At 32.4% G+C, this 20012-nt stretch overlaps 1 protein-coding gene across 4 annotated transcripts; it reads left to right on the top strand.

Annotated features, from left to right (window-relative positions):
• Positions 1-1228: 1228 nt before the first annotated feature.
• On the top strand, positions 1229-12297 carry LOC110417251 (uncharacterized). 4 transcript variants are annotated; one of them, XM_021429501.2, is made up of 9 exons: positions 1231-1506; positions 1616-1667; positions 2187-2260; positions 3652-3753; positions 4486-4629; positions 6326-6377; positions 6904-6977; positions 7968-8057; positions 11994-12297. In XM_021429501.2, exons 1-9 carry the CDS (start codon positions 1361-1363, stop codon positions 12004-12006), a joined length of 747 nt encoding a protein of 248 aa, XP_021285176.1. In that variant the 5' UTR covers positions 1231-1360; the 3' UTR covers positions 12007-12297. The 4 variants fall into 4 exon arrangements, with proteins under 4 accessions (XP_021285177.1, XP_021285176.1, XP_021285173.1 ...); XM_021429499.2 differs by having other exon boundaries at positions 1233-1506; positions 11989-12297; XM_021429502.2 differs by lacking the exon at positions 11994-12297 and having other exon boundaries at positions 1229-1506; positions 6894-6977.
• Positions 12298-20012: the final 7715 nt, after the last annotated feature.

Genomic DNA, 20012 nt, shown 5'->3' with positions numbered 1-20012 from the left:
GAAAGGTGTTTTGGACAATTATTTTTTCTATAAAATCATTTCCGACAAAATTTTTAATTTTTTCATTGAAATATTCTTTCAAAAAAAGTAACGGAACAACACATAGATGGAAAAAGAAAACAAAAGAAGGGTTTTTTTTTTTTTTTCATGCCTTGGGGTGTCTCGTGGCACTCCCAAAGCCATGCAAAAATGTCTTCTGCTATTGTTTGTTATTTATTATCAACAATGGAAAAACCTTATAGACATTGACTTGACAGTAGGAGTGAACAAACGAAACATGAACTCTATTAAAGCTTATCCCTTAGTAGCAATGGTCCATTCATGTTTACAAAATTTTGAATAAATAAATAATTTTAATATATTTTATATTAATATATATGTAATATTTTATGATATTTAATGACAAAAACTAAAAAAACAATTATGAAAAGTAAATTTAAAATGAGAAAAAGTAAAAATAATAAGTATTTACGAAAAAAAGGCAAAATTTTGAAACATCTAATAGATGGTAAACAAGAACAAAAAAAAAAATGAGACAATACCAGCAAAACGCATATTATGACACAACTTAAGCCTTATCTGCATTAACTCATAAAATCATAGGTTTGTCTAAATCTAAATTATGACCCATCTAATTGTGCTAATTAACCATGCAAATTACTAGTAAAATAGATTAAATACTAATGGTATGCAGGCTTGTTAATTAAATGGAAAAAATAAATAATCAATATGTAGTTTTATGTTTTAAAAATAGACATGAAGATATAGTAGTTTTTATTAGGTATAATGTTTTAGAAAAATCTCTCAATTATGCAAAAAAACTTTTAAATAAAATTTTCTTTTTCTTTTTTTATTTAATAAATTTTTTTATTTTTTATTTTAAATTAAATAAATTATTTATTATTAATTATTATTATTTAAAATATTATTTATTAGTGTTATATTAACGTGATATTGATGTGAATAATAAAAAACGTCACATCAACAATACATAAAGTGATATTTTAATTAATAATATTTAATTAATTATTAAAAATAAAAATTTATTTAATTTAAAATAAAAATATATAAATTGATTAAACATTAAAAAAGAATTTATTTAATTTTTAAATAATATATTATTTTTTAAAAATATTATATCTATTAGTATGCTGTTTAAAGAGATAGAAAGTATATATCAAGAAAAAGAAATGAAAATTAAAATTAAAAATAAGGCAGGTCGTTTCTTGGCGGCCCCGAGTTGTTCATGACGTGTTCTCATACCCGCCATATTTTTTCTTCTTCTTTCTTTTGCCTCATGCTTAAGTGCTTCTCACCAAAAATTTGAAAAAAAAAAAAAAACTCATTATTCTACAATTTGATGAAAAAGCAAATGGCAATGGCGGGTTCTCTGTTAGTGAATGGCTTAAGAGCTCTCTTCTTAGTGTTATGCTGTTTGATGGTAGCTACTCTCATTTACACCATCTCCATTAACGGCCTCCCTTTCCGCATGGAACTTCTTACTCCGTACTCTCTCTCTTCCCCTGTCCTCACCCACTTTCTTTCTTTGTCTCTTTGTCTCTTTTGCATTTGGTATATTTGAGGATGGGGTTTTTACAAATTGATGATCTTTTAGGTGGATGGTTGCAACTTTGGTCGATTTCTACATCAATATTGTGCCTTTTGCGGTATGTTGACTGTTTACTTCAAGTTGTCAGTTACGTAAAACACTTCTTGAGTTGAAATTTCTTGTTAAGCATTGAAGCTGAAGTTTGGCATAAGCCTTGGAAACTCTTTTTTATTTTATTTAACTGCAAAGCAAATCAATTGTAAGATACGGGAGATATTGTGGTGAACCATTGTTTGAATTTGGTGAAACTTTGATAATTGTGAGGGAGTAATTGATGGGAAACTAGTTGTTTATAATTTTTTCATATTATCATCCATTGATATATGCACACCACTACTTCGTCTGAGGATTTTGCAAGTCAGATGTTTTAAGGATAATTTCATACGTATGTAAAACTTCTGTCCTTTGGCATTTTCGTGTTTATTGTTTAATATATATTAGAAGTAAGCTACTAAAATTTGACCATAGTTATTTACCTTCTATTTCCAAAAAAAAAGGGAGAGGGAGGAAATGCTTTAAAGTTTCTATTGGAGAGATAAAAATTTGTTTCACTTTATGGAGTTTCATAATGCATCAGGTTTGGATTTCCTACAAAGAATCAAGTTGGATTAGTGCAACACTTTGGGTAATTCTGCTTATATGTTTTGGCAGGTATGTCTCTTGAATGTCATCCTAAACTGCAGTATGCTTCATATGTTGTTTCTCAAAATCGATGAATACATAAGCTTGTTTTAGTTGTTCAAGTGTGAGCTGATGTTGATTCTGAATGCACTGTAACACCATGTTTTGCAGTTTAAGCTAGAAAGGAAATGAAGAGAAATGATGTATAAAGTTGAAAGAAAAATTATTGAAGAGTATTTGTTATACCCAAGAAAGGAGAAATGAAAAGCATGAAGTTAATTGTTTTTTTGGTCTTAATTATATGGTCTGGACTTCAATCAAACAAAAATCCTGCCCAAATGTGATTTTAAGATTGATTTGCATTGTTATGGAACCCTGGGATTGTAGAATCATAAATTTCTACAATATTAAACTTTCAATATTATGATTTTCAGTAATCTTGATTTCATACGAGGACGATAGATATTTCATTATTTCTAAATGAGGAATTTTGTCTCAATTTAAATTCATCTTGTCAATAGCAAAGTATTCTTCTGAGATGATAATATGTATATCAAGACTTTTTGGTAATGTTATGTAAGGTTAAAGAGATGCTGAGTATAATTTTATTTCTTGCTCTTCTATATATAACTAAGGTTTGCTCCTATCTAGATACTTTTTGTCCAAAAGGCCATTTTTCCTCCATTGGAGTTATGTGTGAATTTTTTTATTAATTATTGATTTAGTCAGATTCTTTTCACTCGTAGTTATTAGGATCTTAAAAGAAAAGGTCATTGAATGGATATATGGGAGTAGAAACTACCACTTGATGCTGTTTAATTGCTGCACGTGTTATTAGTTTACGTAATTACATGCAACCTTCATATGTTTATCCATGTATTCTCATGTGGTTCTACCTTTTGGCGTTTTATGTTAAATTAAGTTTCTTTGAACCGTATGAAGCATTTTATCATCTATTGTTGTTTGATCTGCTAATTGACATGTCGAAGTTGGGTTTTTTTTTCCAATTGGGGGAGGGGGATTCGAATCCTGCTCTCTAGGCAGGAGATTATGCACCAACCAATGAGTCAAATGCTTAGGTGCATGTTGAAGTTGGGTTCACTACCCTTTCTTTCTCTTTCTCTGGTAACATTTTGGGATAGAAGTGAAAGTTTACAATGCCTTTCTATTGCTGTCTGTGACTGATATTTAAAGACTCTAAGTTGTCTCTTGCCCTTACTTATTTTTACCCTTTTCCCCCTACTTTATTAATGGTTTTTGCTGCAAAAGATTGAAACTGTTTGGTTCAGTGATCATTACATCATTATTCATTTCTGCCCTTGGTCTATTGAGTACTGATGCAATGTAAATATTGTATTTCTCTACCAGTCTCATGATTTATGTTTCACTAATTTATATTTAAACCATTTCTTTTCCCCCAGTATTATAACATCTGGCTACCTTGTTATACAATTTCTCAAGTTGTCTCCTCAAGAATCTTTGCAAGATCCTATTTATCATGTTCTGTTGCATGATACAAACAAGTAAGTATCCAAAACTCCAGATATAATATTAGAAAATCATTTGTCAATTGTCCAATAATATGTTAATTTTGAAGGCTAACTGTTTGCATTGGCTGTTGCATTAACCTTTTCAAATTACTGATCTCTTTTTAAGTTAAAAAGTATTTTGTTATTCTTGGATTAACACCTTTGTCATGGTCTGATGGGCTGATATGAGGTTATTTATGTTTCTAAATATTGCATAAATGTTGGCAAACCATTTGTCATCTCATCATATTTCACATATTGGCAATATGTATGATGGCTTCAAGCTTGATGAACAGGAATGGCATGTCACTTCTATTGTGCAATGAATATCTGTCTTAATAATGACACTTTTCAGTTACTTGCACAGAATTCATGAATTAAGAAAGGAGGGAACATGTGTACAGTGCAAATATTTCTGACTATTAACTAGAAATAGAAGCATGAAGTGTTATGTAATAAGAAGATTTTAATTTTATTTTCTTCACTGTGCTATCAATACATTCATGTTGAGTCTTTTTTTAAAAAAAATACTTGCATGTTGACTGAACATTAGAGGAAAATGGTGGTTCGGTGGGTGCAGCAATATGCTGTTTCCTATTGTTTCATACAAATCATAAGTTCTCAATGAATTCCTCTTCTTCTACATGCCTAACTATCTATCTATCTATTTATCTACTTTCTAGATATTAACTTATCACTTATAAATTGAAAATTCACTTTGTCTAGGGATGATACCCAACCAAAGGGGAAGCATTCCCCTGTTGTCATTGCAAGAACCCTCTTCATTGTTTTGGGTTGCTTGATGCTGGGAACTTTGATCTACACTCTCTTAACAGATGGTTCACCTTTCCGCAAAGAGCTCCTAACTCCGTAAGTTTTTTTTTTTTTCCTTCCAAAAAATTTTACTCCTTGCAGTTTGGATTGAAGTAATATATAAAAGAATATCATTCTTGTGAAGAAAATCCAGTCATATTCATTCCACAGACTAGACAGTCAGGTCCTTATGTGTTCTTCACATAGATGCTATATTCTTTCTAGCTCTAGCAACTCCTTTTAAAATTGATTTCTTGAATGGTATGAAAATTTAAGACATGTAAGGGCAAATCAATGCCTTTATCCTTTGCAGTAGCTTCTTTTTCATTTTCCCCTAATTTTCACTTCTGTATACAACATCCTTTCCAGAGAGTGAAGGTCCTGTATGTAAAAGTTTTAGTCATGATGAGATATGGTTGGCCAAGTTGAGCTGATAGCAAGTTCAACTCTTCAGGTCAAAATCTATTGGCATTTTACGCAGAGACTCAGTGTGAAGATATGGGTAATATTGGATGCTTCTGACATGGCCAGAGTCAACTCCAGCCTAGTCCATGGTATTCCATTGTAATCACCATGCGTGCTACCATGTCTCCTCCTTTTCTGCAATGTAGCAAGTCCTATCACTCCCATATTCCCTACCCTGAATTTCAAGGGAGATGTGAAACTATTAATCCCACACTTTATTATCAAAGACTTCACCTGTAGTTTTTACACACTTGAATTCTCTCCACATATTACCTATAGTTTTATTGGATGTTTTGACACCTTAAAAGGCACGCAACTGAATACCACCTTTTGCATACTTTACTTCTCCTGTCATGATAGCTTGGAAACAGCTTTTATACATTAGGCTGGTGGTATTTAATGCATTCAAAACTAAGTTACATCCTTTTAATTGGCTGTCACTTTGCTCCACATTGTCGTAAGGTGTAACGACATTTTTAGTTTAAAGATATAAATGCTCTTCATAGATTTCCATTACTAACCTTAAAAGCTGATCTTTGTAGCGAACATGGAAGAGAAAGATGCAAAATCTCATATAAGATAGCCAAATAAAGTTTGCTTAGACAATGGTTTCAATAGGAAACCTTCTCCTTTAGTTAATGAAATCAAATACAAGAATTTAAAAATCTAGAAGTAATTCTTTTCTTCCTTTTTTTTGTTCTTTTTTTTTTTTCTGGTGGGGGGTGTGGGGGAAGGAGAGGCAATGCAATGGCGGCTCTAGACTAGGCATCCTATTTGGTTAGCATAAATGCTGTCAGATTGTTTGTCAGCCATGTATCTGCCAAACAAATAAATAAATATTAATGGCTTTAAATTTATGTTATTGGCTAATTAGTAGTACAAAACTCAAATGATTGTGGCATGATTCTTCCAATTATTATCTCTCCAAAATCTGCTGAAAATGCTGGAAGTCTGAAGGAGAATAATATGTGAAAAGGCTTGACAATCCTTGTTTGAAGTTTCAAACTGGAGAAAGCATGCATTTTATGTTCTTTTTGTTGCTATGTATCATGTGTTTATTCTGTTTATGGTTTCCTAGACATCATGGAAGCATTAATACTTGTAGCAGGTTACTCATGGTACACTTCTAAACCGATGATGAAATTCCTTTATGCTGACACTGAAGCACCACCTCTATGGAGGTTTAGTGCAGGATAACTTTGCACATCTGTGCATTTCAATTGCCTTTCCCTTTATGCTAATTACTTATCTGTCTTGAAAGTATAACAAATCGCTAAACTGTTTGCAGGTGGATGACAGCTACACTGATTGACTTTTATATAAATGTTGTGGCTCTCTCGGTATGTTTGAAATGCTAACATATGAACTTACATCTTTGTAGTTAAATTTTTTAATTGATTCTAGATTAAATTTTAGAATGCGGTCATTTCTACAATACATTATGGAAAACATTAATTTTCATAATAACTTAAGATCATAAATTTAACTTACGTAAAGTTTGCATCTGAAGAGTGAGAAAAACTATATTCTTGTCCGCATTTTAGGCTTCATGTTTGCTATTCTGAGACAGAATAGAAGGAATCCAACTAAGGATTTATATTTGTAACTTGTAGCCATGGAACTTGTCTCCTCTGCATTTCACATGCAAATTAGCTACTTGAAACACTGCATCATACAACTATAAACGTCACAAAAATAATATTTATTGAATTGCTTATAGTGATCCTTTGAGATATTAAACTTACAATAATTCTGTGTGCGATAATATTTATTAATGGAAGGTGCGAAATATTGTGCTCCAGTAAAATCTGTCCTCTATTTGAGTTGTTTGATAATATTAATTTTCTTTTGGTAAGTATATTCCAGGTTTGGGTTGCCTACAAAGAATCAAATTGGATTAGTGCATTCTTTTGGATAATCCTACTGATATGTTTTGGCAGGTATGGTTTCCTCTCTTTCCCACCTTTTATTCAAGCTAAAACTGAACAAGTGCTTTAGTTTCCTATAATAGAAGCGATATTTCACTTTATTTAGCAAAAAAAGTTAAATATCTTTTCATTAACAAACCAGAACATGGAGACAATGAGATTTAAAAATGTGAAAGAAAAGATGCTTCAAGCTTTCGGCATATAGTATTCAAATTTTTTTTTATTTTTCTTTTGCTCGACGTGTGCAATATGTTTTCCTTTTGTGAATAAACATGACTTTTAACTTTTGGAGGAAACTCCTTATCTCATTTTTCATATAGAGTTTCACTTTTCAAGATGATAAATGTGTGACAACAATTTGTTGTTAACTTTACTATTTCAATATCAAGAATAAGAACACTCCCTTTGTCCATAATATTGGTTCTTGTTTTATATATTTTAACTTCACTTCACTTTTTGTAATATTTTATATATTTTAACAATTTTTAACTTATTATTATAGTTTTCAAAGATTACTATTAAAATTTTAATTCTAGAAATCTCATAAAAGAACAAGAGACCTTTAATAATTAATGTTAAACCTTTAAACATAAACTGAGGTTCAATATAATGGGAAAAAAATATAGGAAATCAAATCAATGCTTTTCCATTGACAGTAACACTAATTTTCTTTTATTTACATGTAAACTGGTTTCAACTTTATGAAAGAGAACAGATGTTTGATATTATGCAGTTATGCTTAATATCCCTTTCATGAAGATTTGACGGAGTAAGGGATCATCTGTTGTTTTGGATAGAAGAGGGCAACAATCATATGAGAAAGTAGAATTAAATTACTACTACTTATTGAGTGCAAATCTCCATTTTTCTACATGTTCTCATCTTATCTACTTAGGTTGCAAGCTAGTTATTTGGCACCATCATCTTCCCAATTTGCACTGATATTTCTTTTTTTTGGTTTTTGGCCAAAGATACTAATAATTCTTTCTTTCAACTTTTCAGCATTACTACATGTGCCTACATTGTCAAAGAGCTATTGCAGCTCACTTCGCAAGATCCACTCTACCTTGTTTTGGTAACACATGATAACAGGCAAGTATATAAGAAGCAACTTGTTCAGAGCTTTATTGTCTCTAGCTGGAAGTAATTTATGGTTGCAGAAATAGAAATTTCAATCTTGCCTGCATTTAATATGGAGGAAACTAGAGCTTCACTGCTGCTTTATTGAAGCTTAAATGGTGTGTCTGGTGTAAACCTATACATATAAGTAGTTTTAAAGTTGGCACTTGGAATCGTCCTTGGCTCATAGAATGAATATGAGAATTACTTAAAATTTTTGTTGATTATAAAAACTTGCTTTTTCAAAATTACAGGAAAGAAGTATATCGAGTCTTGACATGTTACAAATTAGAAAACTTTGTTAGCAAAGTAAAAAAGAAGTTATACTTGTACCATGTTCATTTTGACTTGATGACTTTTAAAACACCAACTTTGGTCCTTGATAACCTCAACAGGGTCTTGATATATGGAATTCTTTGGCTGAAACTGAGTCCATTTTCTTTTAACTTTTAGAGGTTGAAATGGAAATTTAGGCTTCAATGCTTGCTTGGGATAGAAGAAAAGAATAAGTAGTTTGTGCTAGTATCACAGTTTGGCAACTTAAGCATCTCACTGTGTGGCCTTGGCCACCCCTCAAGACTCTTTGGTAGCCTAAGCCAGCCTAAAAACCTCTTTTCCACCTGAAGGAATAGAACAATCAAGAGTGATACACAACAAAGTAACAAGAATAAAGTGAGGCGAAGAGATTTTGTATCATATTCACAAGAATACAACCTATTTACAAGAGATTTAACCCGCACACTATATAGAAGGCTTGGGAAATCCCTTTCATAGCTTTAAGGAACACCTTACAATGGTTGGGTGGATAAAGCTCAAATTCAAATGCCCCCAACAATCACAAACAATTTCTGACACGCTAGGGGGCTCTCGTAGCTGTTGGAACAGTTCTCTGCCCATTCTACCCCTCTACTAGCCGTTGCACAATGTCTGGGTTGGTTTTTGGCCTATTCCTAGCTTGCTCCCTGTCTGAGCAGACCCTTGTTGTCTTGCCAAAACTCCCCTTGAACTTGGCAGAATTCGCAGGGTGTGACATTGTCCCCCACCCAATCCAGCAAGGCCTTCGTTTCTAGGGGATGGCTGCCCTTCCTACGCTACACTGGCCCTATGTGTTGTCCTGTCGCACACTTTGCCTCGGGCCCCCTAGCCCTGAACGTTGTCTCAAATGCTCTCACCCAGCACATGCTATCCTGTTGCACACGTCGCGTCCCTGGGTATCTCAACCTTGTGCTGTCACTTTGTGTGTCCTTCTACCTCAGATGTTCTCACCCGGTGCACACAATCTCACCTTGCACGCCGCTAAATTGGGCGCCTTTCCCTCAGGCTTTCTTGCACCTCGCACACCTTTCCCACACGTTTCCTCTGCGTGACTCTCACATTGTGGATTTGCTTCCCTTTGCCTCAACCTCTCTGTTGTGCAGGAATTTTGTTGGTCTCCGCTCTCAGGCTGCAGACTTGCTTCTCTTTGCGTCAACCTCTCTATCATGCATGACTTCCGTTTATCCTTGCTGACTCTCATGGTGTGAAGTAGCTCTGCACACTCCAGCACCCTTCCCGTTTCCCTCCTATGTCACTGACCTGTTCTTCTCCCCTGGGTCTTACCCTCTGCGCTCCTTGGGGAGGTGTTTGCCTACACTCTGAGTCTTGATTTGTAGCACACAGCTACTTCTTGCAGTCGCCCCTCCTGGTCCACTTGGGTGATTCCCTGCACTCCAGGGCTTGGATTGTGGCATTCCTCTGCCGCTGGTTCTTGCCTTTCTCAAGTTGCTTGATCGATATCTTTCTACACCCTTGGCCTTTGGTTGAGGCATTCCTGCGCCATTGGTGTTTGCTCCTTTTATACTTCCTAAGCATGACTCCACGTGCTCCTTGGCTTCTAGTTGTGGCAATCGCGTTGCCACTTGCCTTGGTCCCTTGTGGACGCTATGACACTCTTTTGTCACGTGCATTTGCCTCTCCTAGGCTTCTTGAAGGAACCCGCACGCCCTAGCTCTAATTGTGGCACACCCCACCACTACACTGGCGCTCTTGGTCTTCATGGATGGTGCCTACCCACACCTTAGGATCCTGTGCACTTGCCCTTCTCGGATTGCTTGGGGTATCCCACACCCCCTGACTTTGCTGTTCGGTCTATTGCATTTCTCACCTCTTGGCCTCCATCGTGGCCTAAAGCTGAAGTCATCACTCCTTCTTGGTTCACCACTTTAATACTACTTATTCCGGGTTGGCGACTTAAGCACCTTGTCATGCGACCTTGGGCACCCCTTAACACTCTTTATAGCTTAAGTCAGCCTAGAAACTCCCTTCCCACCCAAAGGAACGGAACAATCAAGAGACAGCTAGCAAATAAACAAGAATAGATTGAGACAGCTAGCATTTGTATTGTATTCACTAGGATACAACCATTGTCCAAGAGATTTAACCCACACGCTATGTACAAGGCTTGGGGAACCCCTTTTATAGTCACAAGGAACTCCCTTACAATGGTTAGGAGGCTGAAGCTCAAATTCAGATGCCATCAATAGTCACAAACAGTTTCTGATGGGTTGGGAAGCTCTCCTAGTCATTGGAACAATGGTCTGCCCAATCTGCCTCTTTGATAGCCGTTGTACAATGCTTCAGCTATTTGCTTTTGTGCTGCTGGCTAGCTTGGCCTATTCCTCTGTTCTCCTTGCTTGAGCAGATCCCTGCTGCCTTGCTAAAACTCCTCTTAGGTCAGGCAAAACTCACGAGCTGTGACACTAGCACCAATTGAACATTTTCAGTGCACTCATATCTGTTCTGTCACCAGGTGATTTTGTTTTAAAATCTTTACCTTTCTCCCATATTTTGATGGACCTTGAATCAATATTTTTGGCAGCGCCCTCACCCATTAAATAGACCAAAGAGAACATTTCAGATGACAGATTAGATTTCAAACTTTTTGATATTTATGGAACCTCATCCACTCATGAGGCAAGTAGACTCCTGGCACCTATACTATCTCTAACAGGGACCATGTGCGTTCGTCAATTCAAAAATGAAACTACTCACTGGGAGCACACCTGACCTGATCATATGTTCATCTAACCGTGTGGGACAATATCTTAAAGACTTAAAACTATTCTAAAGAGTTAAGAGAAGGTTAAATCCCAGCTTTTCTAAATTCTTGTTTCAGGGACCAGCTAACAATGTGTCCAAGTCGTGGAAACAGTCTCTCTGCAAAGGAGGGGTTAGGTTGTGAATATCTGACTATCCCCAGATAATGCAATATGGGAGCCTTGTACACTGAGTCACCCTTATGTGTTTGTCCTAGAGCCAAGGTGGAATTGTGTAAAAGACTTCAGCAGTATGAGAAGTAACATGTTAAATTGTAGGTTGAGAATTGGTTCTGGAATGAGTCCTTACTGACATTTGAAGAAGCAAAAGAGTGTTCTTTCCTGTCTGCAATCTGCTTGCTTAAAACTATAAAATGTACAATGAAAGAGGGAAGAAAATCTTGGAAAAGAAAGCAGAAATCCTATTTAAGGACTTGAAATTCTTCTCAGCAGCAGATTTCTCTATGGGTATTGGCAGGTCCAGTGCTCAGAAACTTTAGTCACGCCCAAAAACACAACTTTACATGAATACTCATATGACAACTATTAATAAATTGTTAGATGTAATGGATTTTATGTGCTTGGATGAGCAGACTGATGTTTAGGGAATTGTTTTCTGGACTTTTAGGAGTTTACTTGAATTTCTTAAACTTGACCTAAATCAAGACCAGAGGTTGAACAAGGCATCTTCATAGTTGATTGTTATTATGTTAAAGCTGGTTAATGTGCTCTGAAATTAAGGGTTTTTTTTTTCATTTGTTTAGTTACTTGTTCTTATAATTCGGTTGTTTGTTTTTGTATGAGAACATACGAAATGTGCTATTTGATAGGGCAGAAAACAGGTATGAGGATGCGTCGTGGTAGACAGTGTAACAAAGAGGTTGATATGCAGAAGATTTGTCACTGGTTTAATATGATTTTCTAACAGCAACATGGCATGGGGCTTACTTCACTTAGTTGAATATGTTGACACCAATCAACCCAAGATCTGGTGAAATGTTCAATTCAAACATTTGGCGGCTCAAACATTGTCTACTAATGATCTTAATGTCAAACTCTTTGACAATGATGTTGGGTGGGTGATTCGTCTTGATTTTTGTCATTTTCAATGTTCATGCTTGCTATACATTTCAGTCATACTTGTGAGCATTATTTGAACTTAGCTAGAGGCCACTAGTTACAGAGGAAATCGAAACTGTAACATATAATATTAACCTAGTATTACAAGACCGGGTAGAATGGTAAGAACTTGATATTTGATTGAAAAGGACACATCCAGAGGCAATTTACACCAACCGATTTTGAGAAATCTCTACTACATCAACCGATTTGGTTTCTCCCTAGCAGCTACTCACTGCTAAAACACAAGTATGAAGTGTGGAACTCTTCAAAATTCATGTAGAGATTTTTAGCACTGTGTAGAAGGATCTTAAATCGAAGTATGACAGTTTGTCAGTGAAGTAACAAATATGCAGCATTTAGGTTGTACCCTTTTATTAGCTGCTCATAACATATAATTTGATCAATGACCTGGCATGACACAAACACTTGTTATGCTTCAATATCCTAAAGTTACTCGATTCTTTGCTCTCTCTCTCTCTCTCTTTCTCATATTTTGTTGTCAGTGGGAGCATAAAGTTCAATTTAAGGATTATTATTGGAAAACATAAGAGAAAATTAAGGTGCCGTACACAATCTTTTTTGCGATGGAGCAGTAAACTTATTACATATCTCATGCATTCTCTTCGTTCAGCTGATACATCTAAAGCTCTGAGAATAAGAGGAGAACCTTCACAAGAAGGGATGTTTGAGGATTGCTTTCATTCTCACTATCATGACAGTGTTCATTCCCCAAGGGCAAATCCAATTCTCTCTTGTTCCCAAAGTCCTGGATGGAGACACAAAAAATACAAAATACAATAATCATAAAACAATCACATAAATTTACAATTAAAAAAAAAAGAATAGAAAGGGATTTTCATAAACCCATTCCGATCAAAGGATAGAAGAGGTTGAGAGGAAGAAAAAGGCAATTTTATTTTTTTTATGGGAAAGGACATCTTGTGTACATATCTTAAATTCATGAAGCTATAAACGACAAGAAAGATATCATAGATAAAACTTTAATTTAATAAATAATGAAAATGTTTAAAAATTTTTCTTAAAACTGAAATTTTTACGAAAGTAACAAGTGATAATTTTATTATATTTTTTTAAGTAAAAATAAATATGAGACCTTACCAAAAGTGTCAAGGAATCTCAAAATGTTTTTTACAAAAAATATTATTTCTAAATAATTATTAAAATATATAAAAATGAATATATATATATAGTAATTAATATATTTAATAAATTACAAATTGCATCATGATATTATTTTTTTGCATATTTATATGATTTTAGTTATAAAAATACACAACAATTCTTCAGTAATGGAATTTTAAGAAAATTGCAAGTGGCAATTTTATTTAGTATGTTATGAGCCAAAAATATCCGGTATGTTTATTATTAAAGAGAAAGGTATTGAACTATGCTTGCTAGTAGTACTCGAGTATTTGTTTCAGTGGTTGGTGCATAATTCCATTACCTAAAGAGTATGGTTCGAATCTCTCTTCCTCCAATTATATAAAAAACAAAACTATGTTAGCTGGCAATCTCAATAATTGAAGAACATGCAGTGGTCTATTGTCTTAATCATACTGTTTTTATAATACTATTGGAGTTTTTTAAGATCCTATGGTTTATAATGTCATTTTTAAAAGGCTTTATGAATAATAATTTTTGCAGATTTTTCATAAAATCCTTTTCTGATTAATAAAACATTTTGAATTTATGAAATCCTTTTTAGTAGCAAAGGAAGATGCTATTTGTGAATTTGGAAAAATAATTTGGGAGATTTATTCTCTTGCAATAATTTGCTTACAATATAACGAATTGTGTTAATTATCCCATCTTTTTTGTTTTAACTATTTGTACTCCGTGACATGGCATAAAATTATTGGATAAATTTAAATTGGCATTTGATGTTTGGAGAGGAATGTGATCACCCGGAATGTGATTACTAGAAGATAACCTTATAGCGTTGAGTATAATATGAAAAAGTAATGATTATAAATGATGTGATTACTAGAAAATTATATTATAGTGTTTGATTTACAAACACTTTATTGAAAATATAGTATAAATTTATGAAATTACTCTTATATGTGTATGAAAATATAAAATTAAATAACTTTATATTCTTTTTAATATAAATTTTTAACTTTTCAATTTATTCCTTAAAATAATAAATAATAGCATAACAAAAATAATATTAAAATATGTGAAATTACTAAATTTTACAAAATTACCCTTACATATGAAAATATAAAGTTGAATAAACTTACATTCTTTTAATGTAAATTTTTAATTTTTAACATTATCACTTAAAATAATAAATAATACCATGACAAAAATAATATAATTTTTTTTTATAATTAGGGGAAGGGAGATTCGAACCCTGCTATTTAGTAGAAAGATAATGCACCAACCAATGAGCCAAATGCTCAGGTGTAAAAAATAAAAAAAAACATAATATTTGAATATTAATTATTTAATTATTAAAATGTGAAATTACTAAATATTTATTTTTAATAAATTAGTTAAGTTTTAAAAAGAATTAAATTAGTTAATATTAATTATTCTATAAATAAATTAGTTAATTAATGTAACATCCCTAACTTTGATAATGAGCTAGATGCAGGGTAGACTAAGCTATTTGATGAACTAAATTGAAATTTATTGTGTATACCTATGATTTTGTTATGGTCTATAGAGAATGACTTAATTTTAATATGTTTGAGAATATTTAATGAATGTAGTGTATATAACTAGTCATTAAAAATGTGGATTATGATACTTAGCCAAAGTCTTGAAGAAATGATTGATGATTTGGACTAGTATGTTTTGGAGTTTTGATGAATATTAGGCTATGGCTTGAACTTATGAATTGAAATTATGAGTTATAATAGTTGTTTTGAAGTGTAACTTATACAGGAAGTGATTTGGGAGTTTGAAATTTAGATTTTTGAAAGTTAAAATGTTGAAAATGTTCTTTCTGGAGAAAATTATCAATTCATTCTTGGCAAGAAGAACAAGAAAAGGCATTTTATGAATATTCTATCAATATATTCTAGAATGTGTCGATAGATTTAAACAATGGGACCACTCTGCATAATTTTAATTGATACATTGACTAAATGTATCGATAGATTTGTGACAAAGGACGATTCTACAGAATTTGTATTGATAGATTTCCCAATCAATAATACATTTGAGGTAGAGAGCATTTTATTTGATTTATATCAATACATTGTCTCATGAATCGATTGATTTGAAAGAAATTCATAAAAATATATCGATATATTCACAAATATAATGATACATCCCTAGGTATTTGCCAAAATAGAAAGGGCCAAGGGTAGTGCACCATTTAAAAACAAAAGAAAACCTTCCCTACTCTTAGCCTCTTCGAAACCCTATGCCCCAACCAAATTTTGGAGCTTGAGGAAAGTAGATTAGAGCTCAGAAAATCGATATTAAGTTAAAATCAAACCTTTTTACCGATTGATTTGCAATTTAAATTGTTTATAACCTTGAAACCCATTTGTTCCAACTTTGATGTTACTCCTTTGGATTTTGTTGGGAATTTGGAGTTGAGATTGGGCAACCCAACATCAAAAGTGAAGATTTAGGCATTTTAAACTTAAGAATCAAAACCTAGGTAGTTACAACTGTGAGTAGTTGAAAGTAGACCTAGTTTGAAATGTTGGAAATTTTCAAAAGTTGAGAAATAATTATTATTTTGATTTGTTCGAGAGGAAAATATAGCTATTAGCACGTTGGTGAGCTAGAAAGCCGTTGGAGGCGAGAAAAGTTTGGGTTTGGCTATGGAGGAACTTTTGCTTGTCATTATGTGGGGGTTTTATTGTTTGAATTAATGCATGTGATGTATAACGCATTATTAATGCGTTATCATTGTGTCGTAACGTGCATGTCTAAGAACCCGACCACTAGATGTGAAGAAACTTAAGGTTTGGGAGTCGCCACCAATCTTTTTTTAAGGTGCGATTGGTCACCTATTGACTCAGTTGTAATCGACGAGGTCCTAAATTAATTCTAGATCTATCGAAAAAATATTAAACTGGTCTACGATTTTTAGAGTTGGATTCGGAAGTACAGTTACACACGAAGAATGATTAGTGCCCTCGTGATGCCCATTCTACGAACGGTACCATTTAATTATAAGTTATCCTATTGGAGCCCTAATTCTTAAATTTATTATGTTTTTTTAGTTATCATTTATTTATTTTATCTTTTATTCTATTAGTAAATTAAAATATTTTATTTGATCTTACGGGTGTAACATGCACATGATGCGCCTGCGAAATGCATAGTATAAATCCAAGTAATGTCAGATGAAAACTTTTTATTAAGGATATTTCTTAGATTCGCCCATCATACTAGTGAGATCCGAAAATTTTCTCCCACACAGAGAATTATCCAGGAAACTTGCTTTTGCAAATTTAACAAATAAATCCCATCATCAAGATAATCATTTGCGTTTTAGATAAAAAAAATACTTTCATGAATGTGGACCTATTATGAACGGAAGCCTTTCATTAAGGATATTCTCTGAGCCCTCTCATCATACTGGTGGAACCCGAAGATATCTTTTCTTCTAGAGAATTTTTCAAAGAAAACTCACCTTCACAAGATCCTTCAGAAAATTCCATCATTAGGGCTTCTACTTGTTTTCATAAAGTATCTATATGCCATGACATTTAACGATGCAATAGTGATGTGTGGCATGCTCATAAATCCTAATATTTGTTTCTTATCTCTTTCTTTTTTTTTTAAAGAATTTACTATCTTCCTTTGTATGCATATATACCATGAACAAATATTTTGTATTTACTTATTGTTCTAATATAACCATTTTATTTCATTATATATTTTTGCTATGAAAATATTTATTTATTTTACTATATAAACTTCCCTAAAAATCATATTTTTAAACAAAATATTTTATTTCATAATTATTATTATTTGTGTATATATGTTTTTTTGTCTTATAGATTTATATATTTTTTTATGATTATATATATATATATGCCTTTATATTTTAGCCATAGTCATTATTATGATGAGTTTACTATTTTTTTTGAATTTTGATTTTCATTAATTATTTATCATTATGAATTTTCATTATCTTATATAATCATATATTCTTTTGAAATCTCACATATATATTTTTCCATCTTTTTTTGTATTTATTATTATTATTATTATTATTTATTGTTATGATTACTTCCATATTTCTTTTGTTCTTATATTTTGACTAGTTAGTAACTAAGCATATTAATTCTCATTTATTGAGGATTAGAAATATTGAAATTTAAAATTAAGACCCTCCTATCATACTGGTAGGGTCTTAATCAAAATCCTTAACTTAAGAACACTTATTCGGAATTGCGACTTCTCACGTTTTGAATAAACATCCTATCATCGATGCAATATATGTGATTTATATATTATTCTCGTGATTAATATTATGGCATCTTTTCAACTAAACCGATGTGCCTTCCTATTTATTAATAGCAACCCTCAACATATATTTTTTTATTTTTGTCCTTACCTTATCATTTTTAATATTTAGTTGCAAGTGTCTACTTTCTTCTTTTTGTTTTTTTTACCTACATCAAAGCTCTTTATGACTAAACATTCCGCCTTATTATTACATAAATGTATATTTTATTTATCTTTAAATATATTTTCTATTCACTTCCTTTTGTAAAATTCTCTTCTTTTTTTTTATACTCATTTACTACACCTATTTTTTTATAACCTAATGCGTGTGTGTCTATGTGTGCATGTGTATGTATATTTTCCATATTCCCTTATTTTTTTTCATCTATCCAAGTCCATCTCGTTGATAACTCTATTATATAGAGTTATTTTGACACATTTTGGAGGCTTAAATAACTAGATCTTTGAGATTTTAGGTTCGAATTTTAGCGCTTTAGGTATTTTTCTAGTTTAAATTTGATTACTTGTTAAGTGATTAATTGAAGTTATTTTAATTAAATTTTATGTTATTTTATTTTAAATTACTTTAAGATTAGTTATTGCTAATTTCTCTTATGGTTTTTGTAGGAAATTGATGAAAAGGCCACATTTAATGAAATCAGTGCAAGTATGACGATGACTTTATTCGTATATATTTCGGCATTTTGACCATATCTCTCTCTAAATAACTCCAAATAAAGTAATTCTTAGACCACAAGAATTCTAAGAAGAAGGGATACAATGTTTATTTTCATCAAATCATCCAGTTCTGATTGTATCATGGTCAAAATATTTGTCAAAGTCGGAGCACTGTAGCAGTATGCAAGGACTGAATATGATGTGGTATTTGGAGCATATCTTTCAATCCAAAAGTTCAATTAATGTGATTCTTGATCCATTGGAAAGTTAAGAGATAGGGATAAAACTTTTATGTTTATCACTTTGCCCAGTTAGGAACATGTTAGGGTGAAACTCATGTTTAAAGTTGATAGACTGCCACAGCGTTGGGATAACAAGGCTGCAACATTTATGAAAGGAATCAGAGATACAAATTTCCAGAGAGCCCAGCGCTGTAGCCTTGGAGAAGTAGCGTCGCAGCGCTCGGCGACTTTTGAAAACTAAAAAAAGTTTACGGGATTTTGAAATTAGGTTATTTAGAACCTATTTAAGGGACCTTTTTTAGTGATTTTGAGGGGAGGCAGCAAGCAACTATTCTGGAGATTTGGAGCCAAGAACAAAGCAAGAAAACAAGAAAATTGGAGAGAGAATCAAGATCACAAAGCTCTAACTAATAGTTTTCTCTCTTGACTTTTGTGTTTTTCTTATTTTCTTTGACTTAGATTCATGGCAAAATTTCTTTGGATATTATTTTTATTAGATATTATGAGTTAAATTATTTTTCTAGGATTGCAATTGAATTCACATGTAATCTAACTTTTAATCTCTTTTTACTTATCTTTAATGAGATTTGAATTTTTTATTTCGATTTATTCTTATGCTTGTAATTGCTTGGCCACCAATTAAATTGATCTAGGAACCTAAATAAACTTGGGAAAAAGAGTTTAGTGTAGACTAAAATTGGGATAGCATATGATCATATTAATTGATTTGCGTATAGGATAGGGATATACATATAGGCCATATGTAGCCAGATTAGAGCCTGAACTTAATGAGTCTATTTTAATTTCAATTCACATAGGGATATAGTGTTTTGATTAAAATAGATATTTTTATAAGATGAGTTGGGAGACCCTTATAAATAATTTAAGACTCTGGGTTAGCAATTCAACCCATTGAAATAAGTTAAGGAAAAGAGGTAAGATTTAGATAAAGTGTGAGGGATATTGTAATCCTAAGCTTGTTTGATTTACTGTTTACCCAATTATCTTGTTTCTTTAATTTTTAATTAAATTAGTTTTAGTTGCGTAATTTTTAGTTCAATTAGAATTCAGATTTTAATTATTTGAATAAAACTAAATTATTCTAATTTTAATACTTAGTAAAATTTTAGATCAATTCCCTGTGGGATCGATACTCTGCTTGCTAATATATTATCTATTCGATACGTATACTTGCGTAATAGAATTTTAACTGACAAGTTTTTGGTGCCGTTGCAGGGGAATTGTTTCCAGAATTTTTACTAAAATTAATATCAAGCAAAGTCTTAATTCAAAATTTTTTTATTTTATTTTTAGGTACTATTGGATGAGGTGATGAATTATTGTAACTATCAGTGGACATCTGAACA

The sequence above is a fragment of the Theobroma umbraticum genome, unplaced genomic scaffold, assembly GCF_002168275.2.
Source record: "Theobroma umbraticum cultivar Fairchild unplaced genomic scaffold, ASM216827v3 scaffold_51.0, whole genome shotgun sequence".
NCBI classification, from domain to species: Eukaryota; Viridiplantae; Streptophyta; class Magnoliopsida; order Malvales; family Malvaceae; genus Theobroma; species Theobroma umbraticum.
Note: the sequence above shows the minus strand (reverse complement) of the source record. Positions and strands in the feature narration are given on the sequence as shown.